Here is a 14,903-nt window from a genome sequence, read left to right on the forward strand (position 1 = left end):
ATTTCTTGTGAAGGTGCAGACCACTGTACAGCAAATTTAACTATCCTGTCTAGCTTGTTTTTAGTCATCTTTAAAATAGTCTGCAGTGTGTCAGACATCCAGGAAAAGAAATTAAAGAAAGTCTGTTAGGCTTTGAAAAGTGTGATCTGGGTGGATGGAGGAGAATGTGGCATCAGAATGATTTGCTGCATGAATCACTGTGACTAAGTGTCCTTTAGGTACTTGCCTGGGGTTGTAAAAGTCTGGAGTCAGAGCCTGAGGGGGTTCCTGCCCTCTCCTCCCCTGGCCCTGCTGCAGTCATCCTGCAGAGTGGGAAGCACAGCCCAGGGTGACAGTGACTGGGTATATGGGACAGTGTGGAGAGACAGAAGTGCCTTAAAGCAGGAGAAATATCCACCACTGCTTGTTCTGTGCTCCTCTTATTGTGCTTGCTAATTGAAACCTAGTGAAGTAAACTTTGAAAAGTGCCCAAGCCATTCAGGCTGAGTTTTATTCTGCAGCTCCCAGCATGGGAAGCCCAAGTCTGCATCTGCAGCAATTCACCTTGCTCACCTCCTCACCAGGACACATTCAAAACTCAGGGTTCCCTCTGGCTGCTCATCCAGGCACCACAGCCCTGCCCCAGCTCAGTGTGCAGACACTGCCCAGCAGAGGTTGGCACTGTGCCCTTCCTTGGCACAGGTGACAGTGGCACTGAGCACTGTGCCACTGTGTGGAGTTACAGGGAATGCAGAACACCCCACCAGAGCAGAGTCCAGTGTGCTCCTGGGGAGACCCTTGCCAAGGGGGAGGACCCCAAAAGAGTCTCCAGAGAACTGAGGTTCTTTATGGAGGTTTTTCCCCTTATTTATAAAGCAGAGGTGGATCTGGCCAGACTCATCTGATTCTGCATGTCATTAGCAAAAGGGAAGAAGCAGCAGAGCAAGATCATCCTAAAAGAGGAGTTGGGAGAATGAATTGGATTATTTTAAAGTTCATCCTTTGAGACTCTAAGCTGTGAAGACTTAAAATGCTCAAGCAATTCAAAATATCTTTGGAGCATCACAAGGGTGGAGTGAAGAGTGCTCAGAATATTGCTGTTCATAAGGGGAACAAAAAAAAAAAGAGGTTGAACCAATCTAATGGATTATCCAATAAACACAATTCATGGCTGATGATATTCCTACAGATGAAGTAGTAGGAAAATCCAATAGACTATTAAGAAATGGAACACAAAATTATCTTTTTTCACTCCTGTTTGGACCTTGAGAGCAGGCAAGTATAATGTAGTACAACAAGTGCATTATGCCAAGAGTTTTGCAAAACATTTTTAAAGTGTGATTGAAATGTTTTTGTGTGGATTGGAAGTTGATTGCAGCACCATAAAACCAGAATTGGAGTTGAGAGGTATCTAAAGATCTTAACAGTTCACTTTTCATTCGCAAGGTCTTACACTGTGCCTCCAAAAAGCAAAATAACACAGCTGCAATAAACCTCACAATGTAAAATGGACCATAATGCACATAATACAGTTATTTTTGTCCTAGTCAGTGTTTGAGTGAATGCCCATGTTTTCTCAAATTGAGTCAAATACAAAAATCAATGTAGCATGGGGAGAAATGTCTGGAGCTGCCTTTAGTTTGCCCTTGTGTGAACACGTATCCCACCCTGTTGACCAGCAGTTTCATTTGAAGACAGCTTGATTTTAGGAAATGAAGAAATATTTATATAGAACAGCACACAGAGAGCTGGGTCATGGTATATTTTTCCCCCTCCAACCTTTTTTTTTTAGTGGGCAAGAGGTTTGCAGACACTGGATTTTTAAGAACAGCTCTGTCTGGCCAGTCCTTTCCAGAGTCCTGTGCCCAGCTCAGATTCCCCAGTGATGCTGGAGCACTGTGATGAGCTGGGGAGGAGCATTGCCTCACCTTCTGACTTTGGAACACATTTTCTGCACTTGCTGTGTGTTTTTTCCCTCTACAAAGAATATTTAGCTGTTCAGTGAGACGTAGCTCACTTGGAGCTAATGGATAGCTCAGAGACACCTTTGTGTGGGAAGTCACTTTAAAAAAAAAAAATTGAAACATTTGTTTTGGTAGGAATTTTTTAACTTGCTTTATAAACTGTGGATTTTACAGCCTCTGGCTTCTGGGAAAATATGGTTCAGGTAAATAAAGCAGAAAACTTGCTGCAGCAAACCTGATTGGAGACAACCTCTTCTATAACAGTAATGGGATTTTATTCATGTAGTACCTAATGTGTCTGCAAAAGCTATATCCCATGTATTTACTCCAAAGCAGTTTGGTCCTGAGGAATTAAGGATGTTGTTTTTCCAAGGTGATGGAGGATTTCCAGATGTCTTCTGACTTTGGATTATCCCCAGGACATTAGAAAATCAGGTCTAGGATTTATTCAAGAGGGAACCAGCAGCAGTGAGTTTATTTAGCAGAAGTTGCAAAGAGTCAGTGCACAATGAACAGCCTCTGGATGTGAGCACTGGGAAGTCTTTTAAAGGCTCTGTAATGTCAGGCACAGGATTTGTTCTTTCTGAGGATGTGTTTTTATTAGAGGGGAAAGCAAAAAGTGTCAAGCCTTGTGCCCCTGAGAGAGGGAGGGAGCAGAGGATTCAGGGGAGTTAAATGGCTTTTTCCAATGAAAATGTAAAATGAATTCCTTAAGTTTTAGCTGATGCAACATGTTGAGATGTAGAAGGAAAAGATTCAGAAAAGATTTTTGGGGTTGGGGCAGTTGGTTGTTTACCCCTCAGGCTCAGCTTCTGTGCTGCTCTGAGATGGAGTTTGGGGAGCTCTATCTCCCCTTCCCCATTTCCCCAGATCCACCCCATGGATCCTGGATCCTTCCCCTTTTACCCCACTGTCACAGTGAGATGGGGCCAGCAGAGAGCTCTGCAAAGCCCAGCTGAATCACAGGCTGAGCATCCAGGGGAGCTTCAACCTTGTCCACCTTTGCAGAGCTGCTCAGAAAACATGTTCCATCTTGCTATAAATACTAATGCACAAGGCAGCTTCTTAAGCACTAAATTCCAAGCAAATATTTTGCATATAAACATTTATTTTCTTCCCTGTTATCTAGCTCAATGCTGACCATTTTTCTGCTAAAATGTGCAGAAGCAACTTGGCTTTTTTTTTTTTTTTTTTTTTTTTTCCTGCTGGCTGAAGCATTTCAGGTGGATTTATTTGCTGTTACTTAGGGCATTACAACAAGGTTTTTACATTGGCTTCAGGAGGAATTTCTTACCCTCTTATTTATGGCAGGTGTGCATTAATGGGGGAGCTGGCTTGGCTTCCATTCTGTTTTGCAGGACTGATTTAGACTTGCAGCAGTTTTAAAAATCTTTGCAAGTGGCAAAACTATTTTTTGGCAATTATGCTAGATAGGAAGGATGAAGGTATTAATTTATAAATTTGGAAAATGGGTTGGGCAATTGCACAGCCTATTTTCATCTAAGAGTTATTCCATACAGGGTTTTTTTTCCAATCATTCTGGTGAAAAAAAATCCAAAGTTAATGGTGTAGCTTGAGAGGCAACTGTAAAAAGTGCAGTCAGAGTCATCTTTTTAATACACAATGTCAAAAAATGGTTGTATCTGCTCCTGTGATGCTTTGTCTTTCTGATAAACTCTGTGCAAACAGCATGGTGAGGTACAGGCAAATGATTTTGTGATTAGCAAAGTGTGACCACTTCTATTTATGATTCATAGATACTTGGGTTTGAGATGCTTTCAGTTCTGCTCTAAGTCTGAACATTTTAAGATAGAGGCCAAAAAGAAAGGACAAAAAAATCAACATAGAAAAGTAAATTTTGTTTTAATAGGTGTCAGTACTGATTTATAAGTGAGTTCTCATCCTTAGTGCTCTGTGATTCCTTCATTGAAGAAAAATTTTTAATTCTTTTTGTGTGAGTGATCACAGGTTGATCTTGGGATAATAACAGAGCTCTGGGCTTGATTGATTTATCCTCTGCTTTTGAGATGAGAATGTGGAGATGCACTTCAGATCCCCTTGGCAGGAAGGGAGGTTAAATGTGTGTTTGAGGGCTTTGCTGGGCTCAGAATATTGGCTTAATGCTTCCAGCTGCTGTTCCTGTGCTGAGTGCTCCTCCTGCCCTTCATCCCTTGCAGGTGGATCCAGGTGTGCAGCCAGGCTCTTGTGTCTTAAGAATATTAAGACTTTTGCAAGACTTCCCACATGGTTTGGGGTTAAAGCTGTGGTTTGACCACTCTGTGGTGCTTTTGCTTCTGTTTTTAATCACCTTCAGTCTGTGACAGGAACAGTAATGTTCATAAAATTCTAGAATTATTTGGGTTGGAGAGGACCCTAAATCCCCTCCAGGGGTCAGCCTGGAGGAGAAAAGGCTCTGAGGAGACCTTAAAGCCCTTTCCATTACCTAAAGGGCTATAAGAGAGTTAGAGAGAGGCTTTGTGAAGGCATGGAGCAATAAGACAAGGGAAAATGGTTTTAAACTGGAAGAGGGCAGAGATTTAGATTAGATACTAGGAAGACATTATTTACTGAGAGGGTGGTGCAGCACTGGAGTTGGTCACTGAGAGAAGCTGTGGCTGCCTCTGGATCTCTGGTAGTGTCCAAGGCCAGATGGACAGGGCTTGGAGAAACCTGGGACAGTGGAGTGTGTCCCTGCCATGGCAGGATTAACTTCAAGGTCCCTTCCAACTCAAACCATTTTGTGATTCTTTGAATTGAGTCTGTACTATTGCATTCCTTGCATTTAACAGCCCATGGGGTGTTGTAGAGGGATCATGCTTCTCTGCTGTTTCCTCCAAGAAAACAAGCAGCTCTGATAATATATGTGGAAGAGATTCCTTATGTTCTCCATGCCTTATCTTTCACACCCAAGTCAGGCTTGTGCTGGAATGTGAAGATGGAGGTGAGCTAGACAAAAATATTAGCATGCTTTGATACAAAACACAGATCTGAGTCCTGCACCTCTGACACTCTCAGCTTTGAACTTGAAATGAAATGCAAAGCCCACCTTCTGGCCCTGGTTGTTTGATTTACACTGTGCTCAATACCAGCCTTGGAACTGGAAGTGGCAAGTGCTCCCAGTCATGCTGTAAACAGGGATGGGGCTGTGCCAGTCTCCATGTGGCTGGGAGCCTGCAGTGCATCTCTGTTACAGGAGAATCTCTGTAGCTACTTAAAATGATGCAAAGCCACAATTATATTTCACCTTTGGAAAGCAAATGATCTTTAATTGTCTGCTGAAACTGTGGTTTGCCGAGATTAAAAGGAGGATTTCTGCCTGGAAGTGAAGATTTCTGCAGAAGAAGCAGAATAAGCAAAGTCTGGGCTTTGTCCCATAGAGCTGTACCTGCTTTTGCTCTTGGGTTCAGCAGGCAGTGACTGTAATTCACTCCTGTATTGTGTCAGGTGTTCCTGCTGGGGTGTTTTCCTGTGGAGCTGTGGTTCTGAGGGTGACCCCAGGCAAGGGGCTGTGGGGGAGGAAAGAGCTGATTTTCATTCCTCAGTGAGTTTCAGGCTGGGGAAGGTGCTGGCTTGCCAGGTTTGAATTCAGAAGTGTAAATTGTCCTTATCCAGCTTGAGTCTGGTGCTCAGAGCTGTCACTGCAGGGGAGGGGACAATTAAACCTTCCTGGCTCAGCCTGGTGAGCACTGACTGGGGGAGAGCCACTGGTGGTGCTGGGATGATCTGTGTAAGAAATATGTAATTTTAAAAGCATCTTATGACTCTTGTTGTCAAGTCTCAAGCAAGCAGGAAGGGAAGGCTGTGATTGGGAATGGCTGTTCCTGCTGTTCTTCCCACTGAAATCTGAAGCTGCTTTTGATGTTGGGTATCTCATGAACATTACAAACTCAGGTTCAGAATGATGTGTTTTGAAAACTCAGTGCTGACTACATGAGAATAAATCCATATGTGATAAGAGCTATGGAGAAGCCTTATGAAATGTCTGGAAGGTCTGTGTTGTTCAGAATGATGGTGAGTGAGATGTTCAGTAGAAGTCTTCACTTTGTACACCCTCTGCACCGGCTGAATTAAAAATAAAACATTTCCAGCAGACACCCTGAGCTGCAGCTGGTTTTCTCCCATCATAAAAACCTGCTCTAGTGAAAGGTGCCCCACCCATGGCAGTGGATTTGGAGCCAGATGAAGTTTCAGGTCCCTTCCAAGCCAAAGCATTCTGTGATAGAAGTCCTTTTCATGGTTAACTCACATTGCACATGGCATTTAACACCTGGCTAGAGGAACACTGCTTCCCCCAGGCAGCAGCTAGGGAAATGAATGGTTGTGTTTGTATAACTTTCAGTTCAAGGATATTTCTGTCAGACTTGAATGCATGGGTTGATTTGTGTTTATTTTTGGGATACAGGGGGAAAATGAAGTTTTCCTGTAGGCTTTATTAGAGCATGGAGTGGAATATGTAAGGCAAGATTTAAAACTAAATAGGCTATTGTTTCCTGAGGTGTTTTCAATCATGAAGCCTTGCAGTTGGTTTCCCCTCCCCTCCATCTGCAGTGCTGAACCCTGTGAAACACATCCAGCTCTCTGCTGATACCTGACTCCCTTATCTCTGCACTCTTATGAATTGCAGAATGGTTTCCAGCTCTGGAAAATCACACTTTGCCTGTGACAAAATTCTTCCTCATCTGTTTGTGAAGTCTCATGGCAACTGTGTTGTGAATTTGAAGCAAGTGGCGTGGCAAAGCACAGGGGAGAGTTCCTGCAGGCTGCAGGTGCTGGGCAGGAGCACAGCCTGGCACTCACAGAGCTCTACTCAGTGTTGGGTGTGAGTGCACTGGAGCTGGGCTCCTGGCAGCTGAGCACTAAAGCTCTCTGAGGAGGATTTAAACACCACTAAGTCAGGCATGTTCACAGCTGAGTCTGCCTGGGTGTCATCTGGGTGAGTAGAAGGGGCTGGCTCCAGAGAGGATTATGCAATTGGGACTGAAGTGGTTTTCAAAATGAGAGTTATAGAGCCCCAGAATGGTTTGGATTGGAAGGGACCTTAATGCTCATCTGGTTCTACCCCTCCCATGGGTAGGGACACCTCCCACTAAACCAGGTTGCTCCAAGCCCCATCCTAATTTGCATTTATACACATCCAGGGATGGCATGTGCACAAACTCTCTGGACAGCTGTGCCAGTGCCTCTCCACATTTACAGTGAAGGATTTCTTCACAATATCAAATCTAAATCATTCCCCCTTGGCCTATAACTACATGCCCTTGTGAAAAGTCCTTCTCCAGAAGGATCCACTTTAAAAAAAAGGCAGGAATTAAAGCTGGGACTGGTTTGCAGCTTTAATATTCTGGATGCCAGCATCTTTGTTGTTTCAGTGGGTTTGGTCCCAGGCTTTTCCATCAGCTGAGCAGGGCAGTCAGCAATGGGGCAGGTGGGACCTGGTGGCAGGGCACAGTCCCAGAGGGCAGGGGAAGCTGGGTCCAGCCCTGGTGTGGGAAGGAACTCCAGACTTTTCTGGGATTTTCTGGTCAGATGGACAGGCTGCCTCCTCCTCTCCTGCTTGCTGAGCAGTGCTGGAGGAGCTGACATCTGTGACAGTCACTGGGATCCTTATTCCCAGTGCAGCTCCCCGTGCCCTGTGTGCAGCATGGTATGATAATAACTGAGAGATAAAAAAGGTCTTGATGCAAGGTCTTGCTTCACAAGGCAGGAGTGAGTTCAAAAAAGCAGCAAGAAGTCAGGGAAAGCTGCCTTTTCTTCTGGTTCAGTAAAGGGACAGACACCAGTGAGGGTGTCCCTGCAGACCCTGCTCCTGACCTTGGCACACTCTTGCAAGCAGTGGCTGTGTCATCTTCCTTGTCCTGACCCCTCTCTTGTCCATAGCAAGAGATTGTTTTAGTCTTGAGGCATTGCTGAGTGAAAAAAAGGGGAGAAAAAACCCTATATTATATACAGAGAGAGTTAGTGCAGCTTTCTGTCACCCCAGATGGGAGGGGTTGCAGGAGGGTGTGGAGAGGCTGTTTTAAAAGACAGGCACATAAAACATTGGTGGGAATGTAAGGGAATAATGCAATGGATTTATAGGCTTCAAATGCCTTCCCCAAACTGCTATGCAGGCTGTCACTAAAATGGAAAATAGATATAAGGTTGTATAATGTAGCCACAAAGTAGTGTGTGATTTAACAGCAGTACTTACCATTTGCATTGAAACAGGCTGCAATTGCTAAAATCAGAGGGGAAGCTTAAAGTCCTAATGTTTGATGGTGGATATGGCTGTAGAGAGCAATATTCTGCTCACTGGGGTTGATTAATTCTATATGGCAAAAGATATAAGATGAAGTGGTCTGCATACTGGGATCAATTGCTGTGGGAAGAAACATATGAGCATAATTTTTTTTGCCTTGACTGGCAAGCTCTCAATCCTGAGACTTTGGAGTGTTCTGCCCTCAGTTTTAAGGTTATGAACACACAAAATCTGACAACTCTGTTATTCATCAGGATGAAATCTTACTCATATGTACCAAATGTATGGGCAGGCTAAATGGATCTATCAGCTGTGATTTGAGCAGAATATTCTGCCTTGTTAATTTATTTATTTAAGAGGATTACAGAGAGTCTGAACAGCCATCCTGGGTTCCCTGAGGGTTTTAGTAGTGCTGGGCAAGAAGGGTCATTACAGTGGAGTAATGAGATCTTTATCACAATGTGTTCTTGTATCAAGCTTGGGGCTTCATGCCATAATAGGTTCTTCCAAAGGAACTTCTAAACACAAAGTTAATTCATCACATCTCTTGATGGTCTATTTCCCTCTTTAATTACCACATTTTCAACAATAAGTACCTTTTTTTTTTCCTACAGGGATTTTTTAACCTCTAATTTTCAACTCTTGATGTGGCATTTCTATTTTAGAAAGCACAGGACAAATAAGGAGTCAAATTCACCAGACTTGTGCACTTGCTTGTTTTCCACTGGAGTTTTGAAAAATCCAAGTGGGTTATTTTCGTTATTTTTTAAATTACGTGTTTTCTTTCTTGCAGAGGGAAATAAATTTGTGCTTCCTGGTTTAGTTAATACCTCTGCTATCATCTCTCCTTTCCCCATGAAAGTTTTATGTCCTTGTGAGAGAAGTTCTGCAGTCACAGATGATGACTGTTAGCAAAGTGTTCACGTCTCCCCAGAAAATTGTCTTAAATTGGAATCTGGGAAGGAGAGAAGAGCTGTGCTTATGCTCTCAATATTACATCTACATCTCTGGGGTTGTTACCATAGCTCAGTGATTTCAAGGAGTTAATATTCCAAGGTTTAAAGTGGATAAAAAGCAGAGGAATAAGAGGGGGTGCCCCTGGTTAATGGGGACTGGAGTGCACTGGAAGAGGTTGCTGAAATAACAACCAGGAGTGCTCTTGCTCACCAGCCCACTCCTTTATGCTGGTCTTATTCTCCAATCTATCACAGCAATTATACATCACTGAACACCTGGACATTATAAAGCCTTTTCTGATAGTTTTCAGTAGACTTGAGCTTGTACTTTTGGCCTGCTTTACATTTTACTAAGAATTTGGACTCATGTAGCCAAATTTTGCTCAGTTTTCTGAGTTTCCTTCACCATTTGGCTTTTTGATTTTTTTTTTTCAAATTTACTGCTTTTATTGCTTCAGTATAAGAAGTATTTAATTAACTCAGTGAAGGAGGTTCCAAGGAGATTTAGGATTTATTTTAATGTTCATTTCTTTGCCTGATTTTGCTGTGTTTAGATCCATAGCAGTGTTGACCATTAAAATTTCCTTGGGACCATCAAGTTCCTCTGGAGCTGATGCTGAACTCTCCATTCCCTGTGGAAACCCTGGACAGATATTCCAGTTTGCAGAGCAAAGACAACTTTCCACTCAGAACAGTGCCTGGCCTGCAGGGAGATCAGGGAGGTGGTTAAAAGCCATAGAGTTTCAGTCTTGTGAGAAATTTCCTCATTTTTGTATTTTCATTTATTCTGCATCAGAATGCAAATAAATATTTTCAAGAATATTTTTTGGTTTTTTCTGTTTGTTTTATGTCTATGCTTTTGAACTTTTAAATTAATAATGTTAATTTTTTTTGAGAATATAGATGTATTAGATGGCTCAGCTTGTCTTTAAAATAGATTATTTAAAAATAATTTAGAACAGCTGCTTTTGAGCAATTAAGTTATCTCATTTTTTTAGATTAGAATCTCTTGTTTGTTTTGTAATGAAATGCTTTGACACTTGGAACAAGAAATTAAGATAAATATTCAGCATACAAACCACAAGACAGGTGTTTTTTCCAGCATCCTTCTTGTTCCAGAGAAGTGCCATATTTCTTCTCCAGACATGTTTTTGTGCCTTTATAAATTACTCAGAGTCAGAAATTTCTACAGTTTCTTGAAAATTTTTCACTCTCTGGTTCCGTGCAATTTCTCTCGCTTCAGAAAATTGAGTTTAAATCAGTTGAGAAGACTGGAAACTTCTTTTTACCTGTGCCTTCCTTTTACCCAGCTGAGGTTTGGTGGAGGAACATGAAAAGGAACATCTGAGTGATACACTGATTTCTGCAGGACAGATCCTCTGCCCCAGAGCCATGGATGCACACAAACCCGTGTGTGTGGCACTTTTGAGTTATTCCAGTGGGGAAATCCCACTGCCCTGAGCCCGTGGAGCTGCTGCTGGCTGTGGGAGGGTGGCAGAGCAGGGATGTGCCAGGCCACAGCTGGCAGGGACAGCTGTGCTGCAGCTGGAGTGGCAGCTGCTGCCACTGTGCCTGCAGGTCCAGAGAGGAATGAGGCTGAGACAGAGCTCTCAGCTGCTGATCCACGCTCAGGGCAGCACTGAGAGTAACAAACAGCAGCTAGCTCACTTGGAAGAAGAAAATTATTGGTTGGTTTTGTGTTTTGTTTTTTTTTTTTTTTTTCCTGAGCTGGAAGAGTTTTCCTCCTTTTCCATGTGGGCAGCTCTGTTTCCAGGGCTGCTTCATCTGGTTCACTGGGGCTTTGGCTGCTTAACCAACAGCACTCAGCAATTACAGAAATCTACAGCCTTCTCAAACACACAAATGTTTGTGTAGAGGAGTGCAGAAGCCCTGGTTTTATAAATGGCAGCCTGGAGAACATCAGGTGCTGGTGGTGGTGAGGAGGGTCCTCCCAGGGGTGGGCACACAGCCCAGGGGCTCCTGGCAGAGTCTGTGCACGTTCCTGCCCACTCCAGTCACTCAGAGCCCTCCTGGAGGGAAGCAGAGAAGAGCTCAGCCCTGATGAGAGCAGGAATTGGTTGCTGTATCTGCACCATTCAGCCCATAAATATTTCTGCTGCTGGACTCAGTGACACTGGACAGCTTTGCACTCTTGTGTTTCTATTCTCTGTGCTGCATCCATACTGTTCATGTGTTAAAGTCAAATGTTCTGTTTTGGGGACAAGGGTGGTTTCCTCTGAATGCCCTCACACCACCTGGTTTGACAGAGTCCATTTCTACTGGGAAGAGACTTTGCTACAGGAAAAGTAAACTCACACTTGGCTGTGCCACAAATCTCTCTGCTGGAATTTGTATATCCTGAAAAGAGTCTTGGGAGATCCTGATTTGAGTGAGTTGCTCTGAAAGTTGACCCACACTACAATATCAAATTGGGGACATTCTCTCAAATGCTGTTTCCTCCTTCCCTGCTTCTTGTGAGTTGACCCAGGTTGTTCTAAGGTCCCTTGTATTCATTCACTGCTGTAGTTAACAGAAAAATAAAGACTGAGTTGGTTTGTTTGTTTTTTAAAATCAGTGAGTTGTTTTTTTCTTCTTTTGTGTTTTTTCTTTTTGAAAGCTTTTCTAGCTCTTTTTGCCTTAAGGGGATAGATTTTCTCTGTTTTTTTTTTTTTTTAATAAGGAAAAATAACTGTTTCTGTAATGATTTTAGAACTGCTGAAGGTAGCTGAATACATTCATTTATATGGATGGAAATCAAGGACAAGTGCATCTTGCACTTGTATTTATAACCTTCATTTTAATGTGCTTGAAAATAAATATAACTGATTTTCCATAGGCCACTGTCTGACCTGGGCATGCTGTGAATTTGCTGTTCAGTGCCCCAGGCATAGGAAGTTCCCTTCTTTTCCCCCAATTCCTATTTTGCTGATCTCCCTTTGTAGTTTTATAGAATTTCTATTTCTCTAGCTCTTGATGTGCCAACAGAGCATACAAGATTGCATTGGCTCATTCCTACATAACATGAAATTAAATGCATTTTTCTTTCTGGATTTTAGCTATGGCATGGACAGGGTCATGTCTCTTGATTTAAGTATTTGTTTTTCGATTTAATTCCAGTGGTTTTCTTCCTAATTCCCTTGCCTTGGAGCACCTTGATGCAATAAGAACTCAGGAAATACTGTCCCATGCCATGCTGGTTCTTGACCCCCTGAGGGAAAAGCAATGGGTGTAGAGATTTTCCTCCTGTTTTTAATTTTTTGTTTGTTTTAAGAACCATTATGCTCATATCTCTCTATTTCTCAGGTGTCTGGTGTGTAATAAAAAATTTAAACCCAGTTGTAATTCCTGGACAAATTAGCTGGTTTTCAATGAGATCACCTCCAAGCTGTCTAATTATAATTCCTTTAAGAGTTCTGCTTCTGTACTTTCTTGTTGCTGGTGTAATTCATGCCTCTTCTCTGTTACACTGCCTTATCTTGGGTGTCAGCTCTGTCTAAATTGTTCTTCACTGTCCAAATAACAGGATTCACATGCTCTCACCCTTCTCTGGTGTCAGTAACATCAGTCTCGGTCTCTTTTTTATCCTGTTATTATTAAAGCCTCCCTTTTTAAACACTGGATATTTCTTTTTCCTCAAAATGCAACATTTTCCTCCTGTCATACAGCAAGCAACTTAAAGATTTTCAAAGGCTCTTTCAGAAAGGCTGGGAATTAGATTATTGTGGAGACCTTAATAAAAAATTGAAGACCTCATGTATTAACATACATTGATTTATTCATAGTGTTTCATTACAAATAAGTGAGGATCCCATAATATCAAAAAAGGTTAGGAGAGCAGCAAAGCACGGTACATTATATTGACAGCTCTGTTGAAACTGAGCTGCCTTGGGATTGAATTTGGAGCTCAGGCAAGGAATTGGCTGGTAAATAAGTCATGAGTTTCCCTTGAAGTGTCTGTGTATCAGGAGGGTTGCCATGGGTGAGTGTGCTGAGCTCAGGCAGGTTTCCAGCTGTGCTGGCACCAGCTCCAGCTGTTCTCAGGACATCCCTCCAGCTCTGGAACCCTCCTGGCTTAAACCAGGTGTGAACCAGACACTGCAGCACGTGTAAATCTGCACTCTGAGGCTCAGAATGAGGGCAGGGAAGGGACAGCAGAAGCTGGTTTCCACAGAGCTGGTTTCCTTTGTCTAAAGGCATGATGATGTTTATTTCATTTAAACATATAATTTCATTTCAGCGTATTCTCTGTAGCACAGGAAAAGGCTTCCAAAGCTTTTGTTGTCAGAAGGAGGCTGCCATTGTTTTCAGCTGCCTTTTGAGGAGATGATTTGCCAAAAGGAAACATATCCATGTTTGCACTGAGAGTTTTCATGAGCTGTGGGGGTTGCATGGGCAATTCTCATGAAAATCCTGCCGGTCGTGCTGTGTGCTCTGGTTTGACTGAAGTTCTGAGCTTGGGAACATGGAGCAATTCTTTACATCTTTTGTTATAAGTCAGAACATGCTGAGGCTTTAGGAGAGACAGGAAATTAGTTTTTCCCTAAGTGAAACCTTGGAAAAATTGTCATGTTTGTTTGACAGCACCCAAATACAAAACCGCTCACGGGAGACACGGAAATAATCCTGAATTAATACCTGTCCTTGAAATTCAGTCAGGAGAGGTGACAAAACAAGGGAGCAGGGAGAGGCCACGTGCAGAATGCCCTTCATCACCTTCCTGTGTTGCTCTCCATTTTACAGATCACCTACAAGGCTGTTGGGTCTCTGGATCCCAGTGCTGACCTGTCCAGCCAAAGAGGGAAAGTCTTCAAGCTGCGGAATGAGACCCATCACCTCTTTGTGGGGCTGTACCCAGGCACCACCTATTCATTCACCATCAAAGCCAGCACAGTCAAGGGCTTTGGGCCACCCATCACCACCAGGATTGCAACTAAGATTTCAGGTACTGCTTTGGAGATGGGGGAAAAAAATACTTAAAGGGCTTTGTACTTTAGGCTTAAAGCTGGTGCATAAAATTATAAAAAATACTCAGCTTGATGTCTCTCTTAAGTTTTATAGGGCAGAGTTTTGAAACAGCCACAGATCTTTGTTTATTTACAAATACAAGGGTTAATTTGTGGGCGTCTTAAATACCTGTGGATATCTATGGAGCATTTTAAATGAGAGCCATCATTAGTTCCACAAATGAACTACCCTTATAGTAATTATTGTTACTATTATCTGCCTGGCTGGGGAAGCTCCTTCTGTAATGTGGTTTTTATTTTCAAGATGTATGAAAATGGATGTAATGCAGTAAAGGAATTAATAGTGCAAGGAGACTAAAAATAAGGGAGGAAAGCCATCTTTCTTGGGTTTTTTATGAGTAAGAACAGAGGAAGAACTTGAGGCAAGAATATGAAAGTCATTAAAATAAGGAGGTAATGGCAAAGAAAAGGTGTGGAAAATAAAAAGGGAAGCAGGTCAGTTATAAAAAAAAGGATAGTAGTGGTGATATTGGGCAGAAACATCTGGATTTTAACATTTAGTTGATAGCACTAAAATAGGTTCTTTAGCAGAGAGAAAAGCTGTCATTTTCTAGACTATTTTAACTATTTTTTCAGTAAAGTCAAAATACACATCAGGAACATTCAGGACACTGGTAATGCTTGAAATTATGGCTGGTTATTGTAGAAAAGACTGCACTACAATATAGATTTTTCCACTGCCCTATTTCAAAATCAGTTAATAATAGCAAGTTGTAAGCAGTAAGTGACAGGGTAAATTTTA

The 14,903-nt window shown here is 42.4% G+C and overlaps 1 protein-coding gene across 6 annotated transcripts in view; it reads left to right on the plus strand.

Moving 5' to 3' along the window:
• The window catches only part of PTPRT (protein tyrosine phosphatase receptor type T), a 438,156-nt gene that overhangs the window by 304,448 nt on the left and 118,805 nt on the right, over window positions 1-14,903 (plus strand). For all 6 annotated transcript variants that reach the window (XM_079321668.1, XM_079321670.1, XM_079321671.1 and 3 more), the window contains exon 10: window positions 13,878-14,079. In XM_079321668.1, the coding sequence (XP_079177794.1) occupies window positions 13,878-14,079 (202 nt within the window). The remainder of the gene's footprint in view (window positions 1-13,877; window positions 14,080-14,903) is intronic.

The sequence above is a fragment of the Erithacus rubecula genome (assembly GCF_903797595.1).
Source record: "Erithacus rubecula genome assembly, chromosome: 18".
NCBI classification, from domain to species: Eukaryota; Metazoa; Chordata; class Aves; order Passeriformes; family Muscicapidae; genus Erithacus; species Erithacus rubecula.